The sequence below is a fragment of the Equus przewalskii genome, chromosome 1 (genome assembly GCF_037783145.1).
Source record: "Equus przewalskii isolate Varuska chromosome 1, EquPr2, whole genome shotgun sequence".
NCBI lineage: Eukaryota > Metazoa > Chordata > Mammalia > Perissodactyla > Equidae > Equus > Equus przewalskii.
The window spans coordinates 125,755,155-125,772,172 of NC_091831.1; the positions used below are offsets into that span (position 1 = coordinate 125,755,155).

The 17,018-nt window shown below is 55.3% G+C and overlaps 1 protein-coding gene across 3 annotated transcripts in view; it reads right to left on the reverse strand.

The window, feature by feature from the left end:
• Positions 1-17,018, reverse strand: part of SMAD3 (SMAD family member 3) — a 117,031-nt gene that overhangs the window by 5,062 nt on the left and 94,951 nt on the right. For all 3 annotated transcript variants that reach the window (XM_008518113.2, XM_070622933.1, XM_070622942.1), the window contains exons 5-8: positions 16,601-16,651; positions 6,998-7,210; positions 4,831-4,968; positions 2,000-2,144 (exon numbers count right to left, since the gene is read on the reverse strand). In XM_008518113.2, the coding sequence (XP_008516335.2) occupies positions 2,000-2,144; positions 4,831-4,968; positions 6,998-7,210; positions 16,601-16,651 (547 nt within the window). The remainder of the gene's footprint in view (positions 1-1,999; positions 2,145-4,830; positions 4,969-6,997; positions 7,211-16,600; positions 16,652-17,018) is intronic.

Consider the following 17,018-nt stretch of genomic DNA (forward strand, 5'->3'; position numbering starts at 1 on the left):
CCAATGGCTAATATAATTCCCATCTATGGCCTTATTTTGGAAAATCTTACAAGCAGAGCGAGCCATGGAACAATTACTGGAAAAAACCAAGGCACACCACACGTTTCTTTTCCCCAAAGCACTTTGTCTAACTTCAGGCTGGTTGATGACGCAGCTCGCAGGCAAGCTCCCAGGGCTATCTGCTGAGGCCGGAGGCGCCGGTGCCAGCTGGAGGTGAGAGACCTAGGCCCGGGGCCCCGCTTTCGGCCACCTCACAGACAGAAAGGATGAAACCTTACTCTCCTTGGCCCGAGAGGCAGGAGGAGGGCAAGACTGTTCTGGGAAGGGGCCGCACCCACCAGTGAGGCTGTTCTGCAGTGCTGCCAGGTGGCGGGGACGTGGTGGGCCGCCCAGGACTGGGTCTGCTGGCAGCCTGTCCAGCGTGGTGATACGGGGCCCCCACCGAGGCTTCTGCCACCAAGGGGCCTCTCCCCAGCTCTTGAAGCTGGAGGGCTGCGATGCCGCACCAGGTTGAGGGCCGCTGGCCCGAGGATACCGCCCTCCTTATTTGGCTGACACTTCGCCCAAGTGGAGGGCTAGACATGGGCTTGTGCGCTCGGCCTTGGGTGCCCACCCGATCTGGGGTCCCAGAGCATGGCCCCCCGGACTGCAGTGTGAGTGTAAGAAAAGCAAAGGGACCTCCCCCTGGCTCTTTTCTGTTGGGGTCCATCTTTAAATGTTTCCCTTCCCTACTCAAAAAATATTAATTGTCTAACCTTTCAACTCTTGTCCCCTAAAATGATTCCAGCCCGGGCTAAAAGGTGGGCTAGAACTTCCCTCGGGCTGCGCCTTTCGGCCCGGGCTCATCTCCTCAGGCCGTCATAACCGGGTTCTCCTGACGTCTGGCCTCTGATTGCTCAACTGGTCACTCACCCCGGATCTCAGAGAGACCCCACAGACCAAGGTGCTGTGTTGTCCAGCACCGCAGAGCAGACAGGGAACAGCAGCTCAAATACGGTAAATGGAAGAAGAGGATTTCATGGAGCGAAATCCTCTAATGAGAATCTGACTTTCCATAAGTCATGCTCATCTGGATTTCATCATGAACGGTGGCCCAGAGCCAACACTGAAATGGGTTTGGCCCGGGTGCAGAATGACTGCACAACAACACGGATTCCAAACATCTGGAAAAGTGAAGAGATGGGGAGAGCAGCTCGCAAGGCGCTGGCCCCGGCTGACGTGTGGTACCTCTGCGTTCCGCGGGGAGTGGGGCTGGGCGGGGGGCAGCAGGACGGGCACGTGGCCCTGCCTCTCAGGGAACTCCCGTCCAGGCATGGAAAGAAAAGGGACTGGCTTCTCTAAGCCCAACCCGAGTGGTCTGAGAGATTCGACAGAGCAGACCAGGCAGGCACCTGGTCAATGCCGTGTTTAAACCAATACCTGAAACTCTGAACAAAATCGTTTTTCTGAGCAAGTAAACTCTGTTCCTTTATGACTGCCCCAAATCTCCTCCCTTCCCTGCTTCTCAGTGTTAGCCGCCTAGATCCTCAGGGTCCCCCAAGTCAGTGATGGAGCCACAGAGGAGGGCAGGACCAAGGAGACAAAGACTTAACTCCCTGGAGAGGGTTGTCCCAACACCTGCCCCAAATGAGCCCCGAGGAAGCAGCCACGAGGGCACAGCTCTAGGCTCAGCTTTTCCACTCACGATGTGACTTCAAGCAAGTCACTTTCTCTCCCTGGGCCTTAGTTCCTCATCCACACACAGAGGAGGATGCCAATGTCCCCACCCAGGGCTGTGCTGGATAAAATGGAACAAACGTGTCCACAGCAGTGGAGAAAGCATGAAGCGCTGGGTGAGCAAGTGAGGCACGGCCCCCCCAGCTTGCCAGGCCGACCCTCTCTGATCCCTGGTCTCTCGGCTCTTGGGGGGGAGGGCTGGCCTAGCTCATCTCTGAGGAGCCCCTGCTCTGCGGAGTCACCTGTAGGGGGATACCCGTGACACATGGCACCCAGACCTGACCTGTATTCTGCTCCCCAGCCTTTGACGAAGCTCATGCGGATGGTGCACATTCGTGTCAACTGGTAGACGGCCTCGAAGCCCTGGTTGACTGACTGCGCCAGGAGGGCTGCAAACTCCTGGTTGTTGAAGATCTTCAGGTTGCATCCTGCCAAGAGAAGAAAAACAGCGCTTGTGGGGACGAACGTCACATGTGTCCAGTGCTCCCCTTCTGGCTCAAGCCATCCCTGCATCACCCAGAATGGTGTAACCCACACAGCTGAAGTGTCACGTGGTCCATCTACACACTGGCCACGCACTGCACGCTCAGCACCATGCTAGGGACGGGCCCACTCAGGCCCTGCCCCTGAAGCCACCACCACCTCAGTGGGGAGACGCAGCTGACGTACGTGAGGGGGAGAATTAAACACTGGCCTGTGAGCGCCAGCTCCCGGCGCTGTGGGAAGGCTGAGGGCGACTGTGAAGTCGGCCACTGAGAACAAGGGAGATGGTTTGGAGAGGTGGGCCTTGCTCTGGACCAAGGGGCCCAGGCAGGACTCCAGGGAACAGAGACACAAGGGACCCAAGCTGAATACCCACAGCTGATCACCTGCCGAACACGAGGCCTTGCCATTCGACAGAGGGCGTGCCGGCAGAGACAGGCCGGCTGAAAGGCTACGCGGCCCGCCATCCTGACGGGAAGCTCAGCAGAGGAGCCCGGGGCACCTTGCACCTGGGCTCCTCTGATAAAGCCGTCTTGTGCTGGGGCCAGGACGGAGCGAGAGGGCTGGGCCACGTTTTGGCCTCTGGACACAAGGCTGGGTCGGGGTGACTTTCGCAGCAACGTGAAGGTGTGTGTCCAACTCTCCACGCCGTAAAACTAGAGACAGGCACGAATAAAGTCCCTAATAAATCTCTTGTTTGAAGTCCTGCTGCCCGAGTGCCAGGAGTGTGTCAACCAGAAAAACAGAGACAAAAGCACACGCCGGAAACGCCCAGGAGGTGAGCTGAGGAGATATCTATCAACCGGCCAACGCTGGCGGCTCCTCCTCCGGCCGTGTGACTCTGGGCTGGTCACTTTCTCTCTGTAGGCCTGTGTCCCCTTTGTAAAACGAGAGGCTGGCCTTGGAGGGCCTCCTGGCGATGACACTCCATGAGCTAACAAATACCACCATGGCCAATTCAGCCCTCACCAGAAAGACAGGGCAGGGCTGGGGAAGGGCGGGGCAGAACGCCAACACGGCAACTAAGCTTCCTCTTCTCGTTCTCCCCAAGGGGAAGTGTGGGGAAGCAGGGCCGAACGTGGGCTCCGGCCCCCAGCTGAGCCAAGAAGCAGAGAAGCGCTAGAGTCACAGGTTACATAGTCAGTTCTAGGCTCATCCTGGCTCAGCCATTTACTAGCTGTGTGTCCTTGGGCAGACGGCTTTACCTCTCTGAACTCATCTCCTCAACATGCCTCCTCACCTGAACAGCCAGAACAACAGGAGAGGACCAAGTGAGATCAAAGATATAAATGTACTCTGTAAACACGACCACACGATGCTCTGGAAATGGAGAGCACTGTTCATCATTTCAGACTTTCTGCTTTCTTAAGTTGACGCTGTGCATGGGCCACTGCTCCACTATCATCTGCCACTTAGCAGGCAGGAAAAGACACGTCACATGTGTGCCACGGTCAACGGCCTGACCCAGGCCACACACTCTACCAGCCCGTCACAGTCCGTGTTCTGTGGGCTCAAGCTCAGTGGCTGCGCGTCTGTGAGAAGTGGGCTTGGGCTGGGCCCTCGTGCCCTGGTTTTCTAAGTAGAGGCCTTAGGTGGGATGAGCCTCCCACCTGGCCTTCTGCCTTGGCCTGGTCCCATCTGAGCTACCCTCTGAGGTGCAGTCTGACATCCCTTCTTGGTGTGGATTCATCAGCCCTGCTCAGAAAACCCTCAGCAGTCCCCCAGAATACAGTCACACGCTGCACAACGACGTTTCAGTCAATGACGGACTGCACGTACGATGGTGGCCCCATAAGATTAGTACCGTACCACCTAGGCATGTTGTAGGCTACACCATCCAGGTTTGTGTAAGGACACTCTATGCTCACACAACGATGAAATCGCCTAACGATGCATTTCTCAGAACACATCCCTGTCGTTAAGCGACGCATGACTGTAAAAGCAAAACCTTTTTGCGTCCTTCCAAGGCCTGGTCCCATCATCCTTTCTAATCATTTCCCCTTTTACTCAGCCCCTCCTCCAGCCAGAGTGCCACCCGTACATGCCCTGCCCGCCATCACCTCCAGACCTTTGCCCATATGGTGCCCTCTGTCTGGAAAGCCCTCGTGGTCCCCACCCCACCATCACCTTGTGCCTAATGCCGACCCTTCCTTCAAGGCCTGAATGCCTTCTCCTCCACAAAGCCTTCCATGATCCACCCTGACCATTACACGTGTTTCTCCCCCTGGATCTAACAGCATCTTATCTGTGCCGCTTGCTCGGTGCTTGGCACCCCTCCCTCGTATTAAAACCATTTGTGCCTTTGATTTGTATACTCAGCTGGCCTCTAAGGTCTGCTGGGGGCAGGAGGGGAGGGAGGGAGGAAGGATGGACGTGGGTGTGCACAGGGCAATGAGTGGTACCCATGGGTGAAAGGCAGATCCGTCCGATGCTGCGTCAGCTCCCTGGAGGTTCAGGGAGAACACAGTAAGACAGTAAGGCACAGAGAAAACCCTCCAGGTTTGCTCCTCCAGGTTGGCAATGCAAACACGGAAGAAGAGAAAAGGTAAGAAAGAGGAAACCTCTCCAGCATCCTGGGCATGTGCTGTGGGGAGAGGACCGCAGGGCAGCTGGGTGGGTAAGTGGTCTTACCTGGGGGGATCTTGCAGACGGTGGCCGGGTGCCAGCCATAACGCTGGTTACAGTTGGGAGACTGGACGAAGATAGCGCTGTCGCTGAGGCACTCTGCGAAGACCTCCCCTCCGATGTAGTACAGCCGCACGCCCCGCCCTAGAGAGAAGCCGGTCAAGCCTGCGCTGGGGCTCTGGGCTAGCTGAGGCTAGCAAAGGGGCAGAGCTGCAGCCGAGGTTCCCTGTGACTGGCTCTTTGCCACCTTCACCAGGGAATGGGACCCAGAGCCCAAGCCTAAATGCGCGCAGGGGAAACAATGGGCGAGGCTGGGTTCCTGAAGCCGGAGGGGGCAGAGGACAAGAGAAAAGAGCATGGGTTCAGTCTCCATGGTAGCCTCTGCCACTGACTAGCCACGGGCCTCAGTTTCTTCGTCTGCAGGGTGGGGGTAATAACAATAAGCCCCTCACGGGGTTGTTGTGAGACACACAGTAAGTGCCTCCTAGGTGTCAGCTGTCACCACGACCACTAGGCCCCTTCCCACTCCAAGATGCAGAAACTCATTCTGTAAATGGGCGGGCTCCTCCCAAGGCAGCAGACACCCAGGAGCCCTGCACTGCAGGAACGGCTCAGTGCCACCCCCTGCACCTTCCTCCCCTGAGTGCGTCTTTCTAAAACATTCCACAGGTCTATTTCATTTACTTTTCCTTCATCTCTAAATCCCCTCCAGATGGACAGAAATTATTTTTAAATTGGCTCTGCAATTCAAGCAGTTACGTAAACACTCTGACAATGAGCTCTCTGCCCAGCCAGGGGATGTTCCCTTCTGCACGGGAAGGTCGCTGTTCCCGCTCCTGGGGAAGAGGCCCAGAGTGTCGGAACACAGGGCCCGATTTTCCGGGCGCGACGTCAAGTGGAATGGAAAGTGTGCTCCCCTGCCCCTCGGCCCGCTACCGTCCCACCCCCCACCCACTCCACTCCCCATTTCTTCTTGGGTCGGTGCTGCAGGCGTTGGTCTCACAGACACACAGGGTGCTGGCAGACTCGGGGGGCCACAAGGAGGGGCCGCTGCCTTATGTCGGTCAAGAACGGGAGGCAGAGGTGGAGATGGGAAGACCCAGGTGAAAAGAACAGAAACGTTTGTTCTGTTTGGGTAATTTCTGAAATATAGATTTTCTAACATAGAAAAGTATGAAGAGAATAAGTAAACACCTGTGTTTGCCACCAGGATCAGCATCTTTTTTAAAGTGAAACAAATGGAGAGGCTGTTTGGGAAGGATCCAGGCTCGGAGGCAGGGGGCTGTTTGTCACTGACTGTTGTGTGGCCTCTGCAGGGCTCTGTCCCTCCCTGGGCATCAGGTTATCCCCTGGAAAATGAGCACTTCGGCTCAGACCCATGGCTTCCAAACTTTGCTTAATTAGAAAATCCTCTCTTCAAATGAAATCTGTGAACGCCCAAGATACAACACAGCAAGAGCAGAGGCGCTGTGGTTCACGTGGGCCAGAACCCCTGTGGCCCTGCCCAGCTCCTGAGCTTGCCCTGGAGCCCCTCGGCCAACCCTGGCGGCTCCGCATGACATCTGAGAATACCCCACTACACCATCTATACAGCCGTTCTATGTGATTCTGGATCACACAATTATGAATATCCTTAGCATGATGATTTTATAAGAAAACCAAGTGACACAGCCCACAGCTCCATCTTCCCTAAACTAAGAAAGCCGTCTTTCGCTGCGCTCCTGGTGTTAGGAAGCAGAAGGTGAGCAGCAGTGGTGTTCCCGCAGTGGGCAATTCTTCGCTTTCTACCTTTTCCAAGTTTCCTAGACTAATCATATAGGAAGTTAACAAAGAAAAGATGACTTCTCTAAGACTGGCTACCAGCTTATCCACCAGTCAGTAATTTAAGGCATTTTTATTAGGAGAACTACATATGCTGCTTTCTCATAGACTTCCCTTTCTGGTCCCCCCTTAAGTGAAGGGTTTTCCTCCGTGGTTTTCAAATTTTCAGAGACGATGTATGTCTTTGAGTGGGAATGACCAAGCAACCTGAACTCTACATGTCTGGCCCCCTAAAAATGCAATCAGAACTTGGGGGTGGGGGTGGGTCCTCTCCCCGATTTCCAGCAGGAGGCGCAGCACCGTGTGAGTGGGGCTGGAGTGGGGGGAGCGTGGAAAGGCGGGCGCCCCTCACCGATGTGCCTCCGCGTGAGCTCCACGGCCGCGTTCCTGTTGACGTTGGAGAGCAGCCCTAGGCAGAAGCGCTCCGAGTTGGAGGGGTCGGTGAAGCCATCCACCGTCATGGAGGGCTGCGAGGCGTGGAATGTCTCCCCGACGCGCTGGTTCAGCTCATAGTAGGAGATGGAGCACCAGAAGGCCGGCTCGCAGTAGGTGACGGGCTGCAGGTCTGCGGAGACAGACCAGGCCGCTGGGTCAGGGGCCCCCAGGTCCCCAGCTCCTTGATGGGGTCCCCTGGATGCTCCAGAAGACTGTTTCCCCACCTCTCAGGGGGGCTCTTATAATCCCCCTGCCCTCATGCCTTTTATTGTATAAAATCTGCAGGATCCAATGGGACAAAATACTCAGGTTTGTGGATAAGCGTGCCACCAGCCTTGCCACTTTTCATTTGGGTTTAGCTCCTAAAGGCACTGCCCGCCTGGCCTGGCCTCAGGTTGAAGCAGTCCTCAGGGAAGTGCTGGGCCAAACCCAAAGAGGGCCAGGCACCAACCGGCACCTGGGCAACCCGACTGGACAGGCCCTGAAGTAACCTGTGCTGATCTCTGTCCCCAAAAGGGCTTCCAGCTCTTGGCTCTCCCGGGTCTTGGGCGGACTCCTAGCCTGGCGGGCAGCAGCGTCCAAGCCCGTAAAATGACAGGCTGGCGCTGCTGGGGGCTTCCGCGCCGGGCTGGGTGTCTGCAAGCACACGGGCCCCAGGCGCCAGGCGTGGAGAGAAGCAGGTCCATGGCTCATTACAGAAACTACCTGCCGAATGTACCCAGAAGCCGCCTGTCTGTCAAGCGGCTAAGGGACAACTCCCCTAAAGGAAACTCTGAGTTTGTCCTAGCTGTCAGCGTGCTTCCTCAACCAAGGGCTCCTCGAAGCAAAACTGCCATCTTGGGAGGGGTTGGTTCTCTTTCTCAGAAGAGTTGGGGACCCCTGAAACAGAGGTTCCCCCTCAGGTGACCCCACATCTCCTTCCCCGTGACTCCCCAGCCATCCCGGGTTGACACCCGCCCAGAAGCCCCTGCTCTCCTCCTGCCCATCTCCGCATCATCTCGCACGCCTCAGCGGCCCGTCCTCCTAGCCCTGGGCCAGCCCTCGTCATTCCCCACCTGCCTCAGTGCCACAGCCCTCTAACAGGACCCGCACACTCCAGCCTACCCTCCGCGCCTGGGCCGGGAGCACTAAGTCCCACCACATCCCACGCTGCCCACGTGAACCCCACCCACTCGATGGAGAATCAGAGGGTCTCCTGCTCTTTCTCCTTCCTCCCTCTCGGACCTCCAGCTGGGACCACTGGCTCTTTGGAGCTGCCTGGTTCCTCAGGGTGCGTCTTGGTGGGCACTGGTGAGGGCAACAGGCAGGGCCCACCATGCCGAGACTCAGCACCAGCCCGAGAGCCCTGCTCGCCGCTGCCAGGCAACTTCCCACAGCGAGAGCCGCCAGGAACCTCTGCTCACCAGACCTTCGCAAGTGTGTAAAGGCCAAGAGAGAAAAATCCGAAGCTGTTCTGGGAGGGGCCCGGGTGCCCCGGGGAGGGCACAGCAGCTCTGCCCTCCTCCTGGGGTTTACACCCATGACCCCACCTGAGGGTAAAAAGAACCTAGACACACGGGAGGAGCTGCAGACCGCAACATGCCCGCACGCCACACACGCCCTGAAGGCGTCGTCAGCGGGGTCGGGACACCTCTATCGGGTTCCGCGACCTTGGCATTATCGATATTTTGGGCCAAGTAACTCTTTGTTCGGGGGAGGAGGATCTGTACATTACAGGGCAGCCAGCAAAGCATCCCCAGCCTCTACCCACTCGATGCCAGGAGCACACGTCAGTCTCACCCTCCCAAGCTGCAATGATAAGAAATGTCTGCAGGCGTTGCCAAGTGTCTTCTGGGGGGCAAAACAGCCCCCAGGTGAGAACCACGGCCCTAGACATTTAACCAGGTCATGGAGCACCGGCTTGCAAGCCAGAGGGACCGGAATTCACTCTCTGCTCAGACACGGATGAGCTGTGTGAGTGTGAGCACACCCCCAGCCACCGATGGAGAATCTTCTTGACCACCAGGCGCTGTCTGTGGATGAACTGAGTTGACTCACGTGAAGTGCAGGGCAGGCATCAAGCACTCCATAAATGGCGGTAACAACAATTACAACAATGCTGATTCTATGAACCTGAGAACGTCCCGTTCCTGTCCTGACGTCCATCACAAGAGCGGCAAAGCCTCCCTGGCCCTTTCCTCTCTCCCCAGGGTGGAGCAAGGGAAGAGGAGCGAAGACAGGGGATCTAAGCTACTTACTGGGGAAGTGGGTAGTGATCGGCAGGAGTCACCATGGCCTGCAGCCTGTGCCCCTGAGGGTAGCTGAGCCACGTCAGCCACACCCGGCTCTGGCTTTGCTCAATGCTTTGACATTCCAGTGAGATAAGCTGTATTCTAAACAATGTGGTCAGTAAAATGTGAGCTATGTTGCTTTGAGAATCTTGAAAGAAAAAAAAAAAGAAGAAATCCAAGTGCCATCTAAGCACTCGATGTGGTCACCCAACACGTCAGGGCCATTGGCCACCACTGCCCAGGGGCAGGCTCTGCTGACCTGGCTGTGTGACCTTGGGGACATGACCACCCTCTCTGGCCTCAGTTTCCCAGTCTGAGCCGTGACTGCAGTGAAGTAGAAAACACCTAGGGCAGACCATCTAGGTCACTGTGCTTCTGGCAAGGGTCAGCCAGAAGAGGCAGCTGTGGCTGTTCTGGGCTGGCCCTGGCTTCCCCAGCAAAGTGCAGAACAGAACAGAGTTCTCATCCCCAAACGATAAAGCCTTGTCCAGCCCCCGCTGGGCTGAGTCCAGACAGAAGAGAGCAAGCTAGGCTCTCGGGAACACTGACACAGCCCACCCATCAAAAGAAGAAAGGCCGGCAGGCCACCCCTTGGGTAACATGGCGCCGGAACCACGCTCTGGGGAAGTGTGGGCTGCAAGGCATCTCAGAATCAGAGAGGCGCTTGGGGCCCTAGCCCAGGAGGCCCTCCCAAGCAGATCTGAGCCTTTATCCAAACATCCCTGCCACTTGCAGACACACGCTGGACAGTGTTGTGGAAAACACTGGATGCAGCAGCCTGACACATAATTAAGAAGATGCTAGTTCGGGGGAGCAGTGGAGCCAGGCCAAGGCAAAGTCTGAAGGCTGCCATGTCAGAGAGTGCTGTTTGGATGAACGGGAGCAGCACCCCAGCCACGCATTTACTCTTCTCTGCAAACAAGTAAAAACAAACGCTGCCTTTACCTCTCTCCTTCCCATCGCCCCTCTGCTCCTTCCTCAAGGCATGTCTGCAAGAGGAGCTGCAGGCCAGAAAGCATGGCTACCACCTCTGGGTTCTGCTTTGAATGGCACTTTATTTTTAAATTGCATATACGCCCTCATTTCTTTCCCACCAAAAGACTTATCCACGCCATGGTTAAGTACAAGAGAAACAAAAAGTCAGGACACTGGAAAGGAGAAGGCTATACACAGGATAACCGTGAGATTATAGCTACTGAAAGAGCACTCAGCTTGGCACTGAGCCTCCTAGCAGACAAGGAAAAAAGGGAGCATAATATGCTACATGGTTCTGGTTGGTGGACACACAATGCTTACTAGTTCTGCAGAGGAAACAACGCTTGTCCTGGCACTAAATCTTAAAAGAAATCCATCAGGTGGCGACCCATCCCCCACATCAATCAAGCCCACCAGCCAGCCTTGGTTTCACGAGTTCCCCAACAAACGCAGAAGCAATTTTACACAAGCTTGCTTCTTGAAAAGGACCTGAAGACAAGCCATCCAAAGGCCCCTCTGGGATGATGATTCTGTAGCAGGAAGGTGACTTGTCCCAATGGAGAGTGGTTTTGTGTCTCCAGGCCAAGGACTCCGCACACCTGGAGTGGCAGACAGTGGCGCGTGTCCAAGACCTTCCCTTCAAGCAGCCCTGCTCGGGGCCAGACTGCTGAGTCTGTGCTAATCTCTCTTCCTGGAGCAGAGGTGTCGGAGACGCAGGAACCTCCAGCTCCTGCCATTCTGGGCCCCCTGCCCCCACCAGTGTGGTGTCGGCCAGACTTCTCGAGTGGCATGGGGCACTTAATTCATGACTGGCCCCCTGCCAGCCTAACGCATTGGCTGGCTTCAGTTTTGAGCCCTATTCCAAGCTGGCATAGACTTTCTGTTTTGTTTAAGGAAAAGAAAACAGAATGAAACCCAGAAGGCAACCCTTGGATTAAGGGATGCCTATTAAAAACATGTGCGAGAGAGCCAAATCCGGTAAAGGAGAGCGGGGAGGCAGAGGGGAAATTAACTTTCTACTATAAACCGAGAGCAGGGACCGGGAAAGGCCAGGAGCGCTGGCGCTGCGGGGCTCAAGGTCAAAGGTGGATGGACTGGCTTCGTCTGGGACTCCTCACCTGCAGGAGGCAGCCTGACCTCAGTCCAGGAGACTCCACGCTTCGGTCCCCCTGTGCCTTCACGCTGCCCTGTGTCCGTCCTTGCTGCTCCCTCTGCCTGGCCTGCCGCCTCCTCATCACTGCAGACCCAGCGTTTAAGGCCCAGGGCACGTGCTGTGAAACAGCCCCTCACCGCCTCCGTGCAGAATCGGCCCCTGTGTCTGGGCCACCTGTGACCTGAGGGTTGTTCCAGGAGGCCCAGGCCGGCTGTGTCCCAGCATCCGGGGCACCAACTCCCACCTATCTCCCTATGGCCTGTAACAATAAGCCAAGTTGTACACAGAAAGCAGCCCAGCTCTTCCAGCCTTGGACCGGGTTAGTGAGGCCAAGAAGAGTGGCCCAAGTCTGAGAGCCGGACCCTCGGGAGTTGAGGGTACAGCCAGCAGCTGACTTCCTGTCATTAAGACACCCACCCGTGATTTCCCAAGCTTACAGAAGGTGAGAGCCCGAGGTGGCCTCAGGAAAGGCCCGTTCAGCAGCATGAAGACACCTGGAACCGAGCTGGGCCTGCAACCTGACCCCTGTCCTCTCTCAGGGGCCAGGGGTCTTCCCTCCACCCTGCCACTCTGGCCCCTCTCTCCTGGCAGGAGAGGAAGGCTCCCTCTGCAGAGGCCCTCCAGGAAACCATCACCTCCTTCAACTCCAGCTCAGCTGCTACCCCAGGGCATCCCTGGTACCCTGTTTCCAGGCCAAGGCCCCTCCCGAAATGTCTCACTTCAAAGCAGAAAACAACTTACTCACCGGCAGGATCCAGCTCGCTATCTTTTCCTCTCTCTCCACCTCCCCCTCCGTCAGCCTGTCCTTCTGACTTAAATGCTTAGGAAATTCCAGGTGACTCATCCAGAACGAGGCGTAATAACAGGAACCTCACCTGCTCACTTCCCTTCCCTGCTAAACTAAGCCCCCAGGTCTCCTGAGAGCTGCCCCTGGTGAGGAGCTGAGCTGGCCCTCAATCACACCCTGGGGCTCCCCAGAGGCCCCAGAAGTGGCTCTACTGTGACAGCAGGGTCAGCCTTGCCTAGGATTGGGAGAAAATGAAGAAGGAGCCAGCTGTCCTATGCTTGCTTTATGTAGAATAATTTCTCTCTAAGACATAATCAGATGTCCTGAGATGTCTCCATCTTTCTCTAGAAAGAACTCACTGTGTGCCTGTCCTCATCCTACCATTTGGGACACACTGGCCATCAAGAAGAAAGGCAGAGGCTGCCGCTGCTGCATGCTGCCTCCAGTTCCGCACCTCCTACTGGCCCTTCAGCCCATTGCTCACTGACTCCAGCCCACAACTGCTCTCCAAAGGATGCCCGTGAACTCTCAATGTCAAACTCAATGGCCTCTTATTACATCTCATTTTGCTACTCTGCGGGACCTGCCCACTGCCGTCCTTCAGCACCTCCCTCCTCTCTGGCTGCTACAGCCCCATCCTCCATCTGACCCTCAGCCTCTCTCCCAAGGGGGCCATCAATCTGTCTTTGGCCCTCTTTCCTTCTTGAGCTGGGTCTCCCTCTTTGCTGAATTCATTGCACTTTGTCAGTGTTTCCAGAGTGAGATCTATGAAAGGTCAATGGGATTATAAGAGAAGTGTTCCAACAGTGGTCAGATCTGTGGGGAAACGCTGGATCAAACAGGCCTCCTTCTTGCAGGACTTATCAGAGGCTTTACTATGCGAGTGCCCTGGGGACCCCAGATTCAGTACAGGCTTTCCAAACTCACTTGATGACAAAATCCTGTCTCCCTGGCCCCACTTTGGAAAAGGCTGTCACACGTGCTAATGACTTCCAAATCTGCACCTCCAGACCCAGCCTCTCTCCTGACTGTCCAGCTGCTTCCTGGACACAGTTAAGCACAGGCAACTCACCCTCGTCCTCTGACCCAAACTCAGCCCGTCTCCCTGGGTGTCCTGCCTGAGTTAAGAGGCCTCACCATCTTCCCAGGTAAAGAGGGTCAATAAATCCTGCTGACTCAGGCCCACGACTCTCTCTCCAATGCCCCCTCCTAACCCCGCTGCCATTTCTCTAAAGCATTCATCTTGGCATCCTTCAGTGCAACAGCTGCCGAAGTGGGGTTTTTGGTCTCCAGTTATTTCTTTTCGAATTTAAATTCCACACAGTGGCCAGATTAATCTTTATGAAGCTGTCATCAGATAACCCCTCCAACTCAGAACCCACCACCGACTGCTCTGTAGGCAAGAAGAGGCTAAATGAGCCTGGTATTCAGGGCTCTTTTCTCAGTGCCCCCCGAGCCCCATCTTCTCCGCTGTGCCCCCGCCATGCCAACCAACCATGCCGCCAGAGCTCACTCTGCTCTTTCATGCCGTTCCTTCATCTGCAATGTCCTTCCTTCCGTGTGCGCCTCACATGTCCCACCTCACGCTCAAGGTCCATCTCACACACGTCACCACAACTCCGAGTCTTCCCACCCCATCTGGCACTTTCTTCCTTAGCATATACAGTTCCTCCCTCCTCTGTGCTTTTCCCTTGGCACCTGGCACAATGTACCACAGGGGGACACACACACCTCCAGCCAACCACGCCAGACTGTGAATGCCCGAGCATCCTCCCCAGCTCTGGACCCCCAGCATTGGTACATACTTGGAACTCAGCCAAGGCTGACTGACTGAGCTAACAAGTGGAGCCACTGGCAAACAAGTGTCCCCTCTGGAATGCCATCGTTCCCTCCTTTGAACCCTCCAGTAATGCATCTGCACTGACTTCTCCCTTTATAATCGTGCACTCCTGCCTTGCTCATCCCAACAAGGCCATCAGCACCTGGACGGCAGGGTTCCTTTCTGACTCCCCCCGACCTGGACTGGCAGACAATGACTGGGCAGGAAGCACCTAGGGAATGGATGAGTGAGGAAGAGACAAGCAGGCAGGCAGGGCTCCCATCCAGGGACCACACGGGACACCAGGGTCCTCAACCTGACATCTGTCCCCAACTACAAGTTTGTAAGTGCCCATCTTGAGCCTTGTTCTTCTGAGGGAGAGAGGGGAGAGCTGACCCCAGGGGGCCAGCAGGGTGGGGTCCTGCTACAGACGGGGGCACATGCTCTGGATCCTGAAGGCCTGAATTCAAAGTCAGCTTCTCGCATTTACTAGTTGTGTGACCTGGGATGAGTTAGTTAACCATTCTGTTCCTTCGTTTCCTAATCTGTGAAATGAAAAATGACAAGACCACCGTAGAGAGCTGTTGTGAAGACTGGGCTCAGGCGCATGAAGCACTCCAAGTGACAGTAAGAAGTTCTCGAGAAATCTCTGCCATCATCCTCACTATTGTCTCACCCGCTTCCGGCTATGATGCCAGGAGGGTAGGAGATTTTATGGGTCAGGATGAAGCTGAGAGTTTTGAATGGGTAAAGTGGGGGGTTTGAGGGCTCGCCAAGCAGAGAGGAAGCCACGCCTGTCAGCGCCCGTGTCTCACCATGAGTCCTAACCCTGACTCGTCAGCTGACTCGTCCTCCCATTCAGATCTTCCCAGCAGAGTGGCAGCCGCTCTGCCCGCTGGGCTGGGGGGCTGTTCCTTCCTTTGGAAGAACTGACCTAGGAATTCTCCACCTGCAGACAAGGGGCCTGAGGAACTGGGCATCAACAGGGCACCCTGCCTTGAGCCTAAGTTCAAGAACCATCCCGCCATCCTGGGTCCACACAACCTAGAGGGCGACTCACACGAAGCCGCACCCAGGACAACTTTCAGTCTGAACCACTGAGACAGGCAGCGGGCGTCGAAGGCAAATGCCTGCTCCCCAGTCTGTCGACAGAAGGCGCTTCCTTGGCTGCAGTGGGGTAAAACGGAGCAGACATTAAACCTCAACCAGCCAAAAGCTGAAAGCCCGGAGTCAAGTTCACAGTCCTGGCCTTTAATTTCTCAAGTGTTAACATAGCTTCCGGCCTTCAGAGCTTGTTTCTAATAACTCAATCGGTCCTTTCACATCAGGAATCTGAGCTTCTTCTGCAAGGCCCATCGCTCCCAGCGATATTATTTTACAAAGATGTTCAAACACATCCCGCAAAGTCACATTTCACACCGCCCACTTGTCAGCCTGTATTAAAGGGTTTTCAAGCACCTCCCCACGTTCCAAATGATGACTTTCTTCATCTGATGCTATCAGTCAAGGACTGGGAACAACTGGGAACAGAAGCCAGGCCAATGCACTCTGACTCACCAAGCTTGGGGATTAACTCTTTCTTTTCCTAAGCCACCAGTTATTCCCTAGCAATAAAGGTCAAAACAAAATCAAAGTCACATTTTTCTAAAACCAACACATAAAAAATTCCCCACAATAAAAACTGAACAGATGTTTCATTTGTTTGGATCCCTCCAGAAGGCCCCGGCCCGGAGTTGAAGGACGCTCCTGGATTAGAAAAGCGAACCTCAGAAAAATGACCTAGAAGTCCAACAACAGAGAGAAGGTTGTGGAAATGCCAGTCCAGCTGCTCCACAGTATCATGAGAGAACACGAGATGATAAAGGAGGCCTCTAAATATGAGAATGTGTTTACAAAATAATATAAAGATAAGAACGAATGAAACAACGGATATGCACTTTGATCTCAACTGAAAGACACGAATATATATGCCTGATCCACACACATCAGAAGGACTGTGATGAGATAGAAACAGCTGTATTAGGGTGGGGAGATTATGGGCAATTGTGCCTTTTAAAATAATTCCTTATATGTTGCTGTTTTAAATAAAAAAGACACCATTGTAAGATGAAATGCTCAAATAAAATCCAAATAAGTGCATCTGAAACAAGTCTACGAAAGTCGGGGGGCTGGAGTCTGCATGGCTGCCGGTGGCTCAGCATCAAACCACACACGTACGCTTGGCTGACCACAGACCCTCATCGCCTGAGCACGAAGTTCGGGGGATTTTCATTCACTCACGTCTAACCGCCACCCAGGGGAAATACAAACCCAGCGTATGGTTGTCTTTCCTGCCACCACTGTTCTCAGGTTTCCTCATTCTGTGGGTGACCCAAGAACCAGTGTAACCAGAAACCTGGGCTTGTGGTGGGGGATGGGGGCTAGAGCCTCACCCTTAGGGCCCGCTCCCCACACCAGCCACGGGTCAGGGCTGCAGCTAGAGGGGGTGACAGTCAGATGGACAAGGAGGTACTCACCCAAGTTATTGTGTGCTGGGGACATCGGATTTGGGGATAGGTTTGGAGAACCTGTAAGGAGAGACACAGTTGTGAGACTTTACAAAAGACTCTCGGCCTGGACAGCCAAATTCCTGAACGCTTGCATCCAGACGGGGCAGCTCAGCACAGTGGGAAGAAAACGCTGCGCTGAGCCTCCAAGGCCCGGGAGGAGGCCAAACCCCATATCCCTGCCCGGACTTCCCCACCCGGGGCCCGAGTCTGCATCCGTGCAGCGGATGGATGAGCGGATGATCTCGAGGTCTTGTCCACAACCCAATGGTTGATGCTCCTAGCCAAGCCCCGACCCACAGGGCTGCTGAGCTCCCAGTGAGGGTACACTGACCCTACACCAACCCACCCTGTCAACTATGCCCCCAGGAAAATGAGGGGGCAGGGA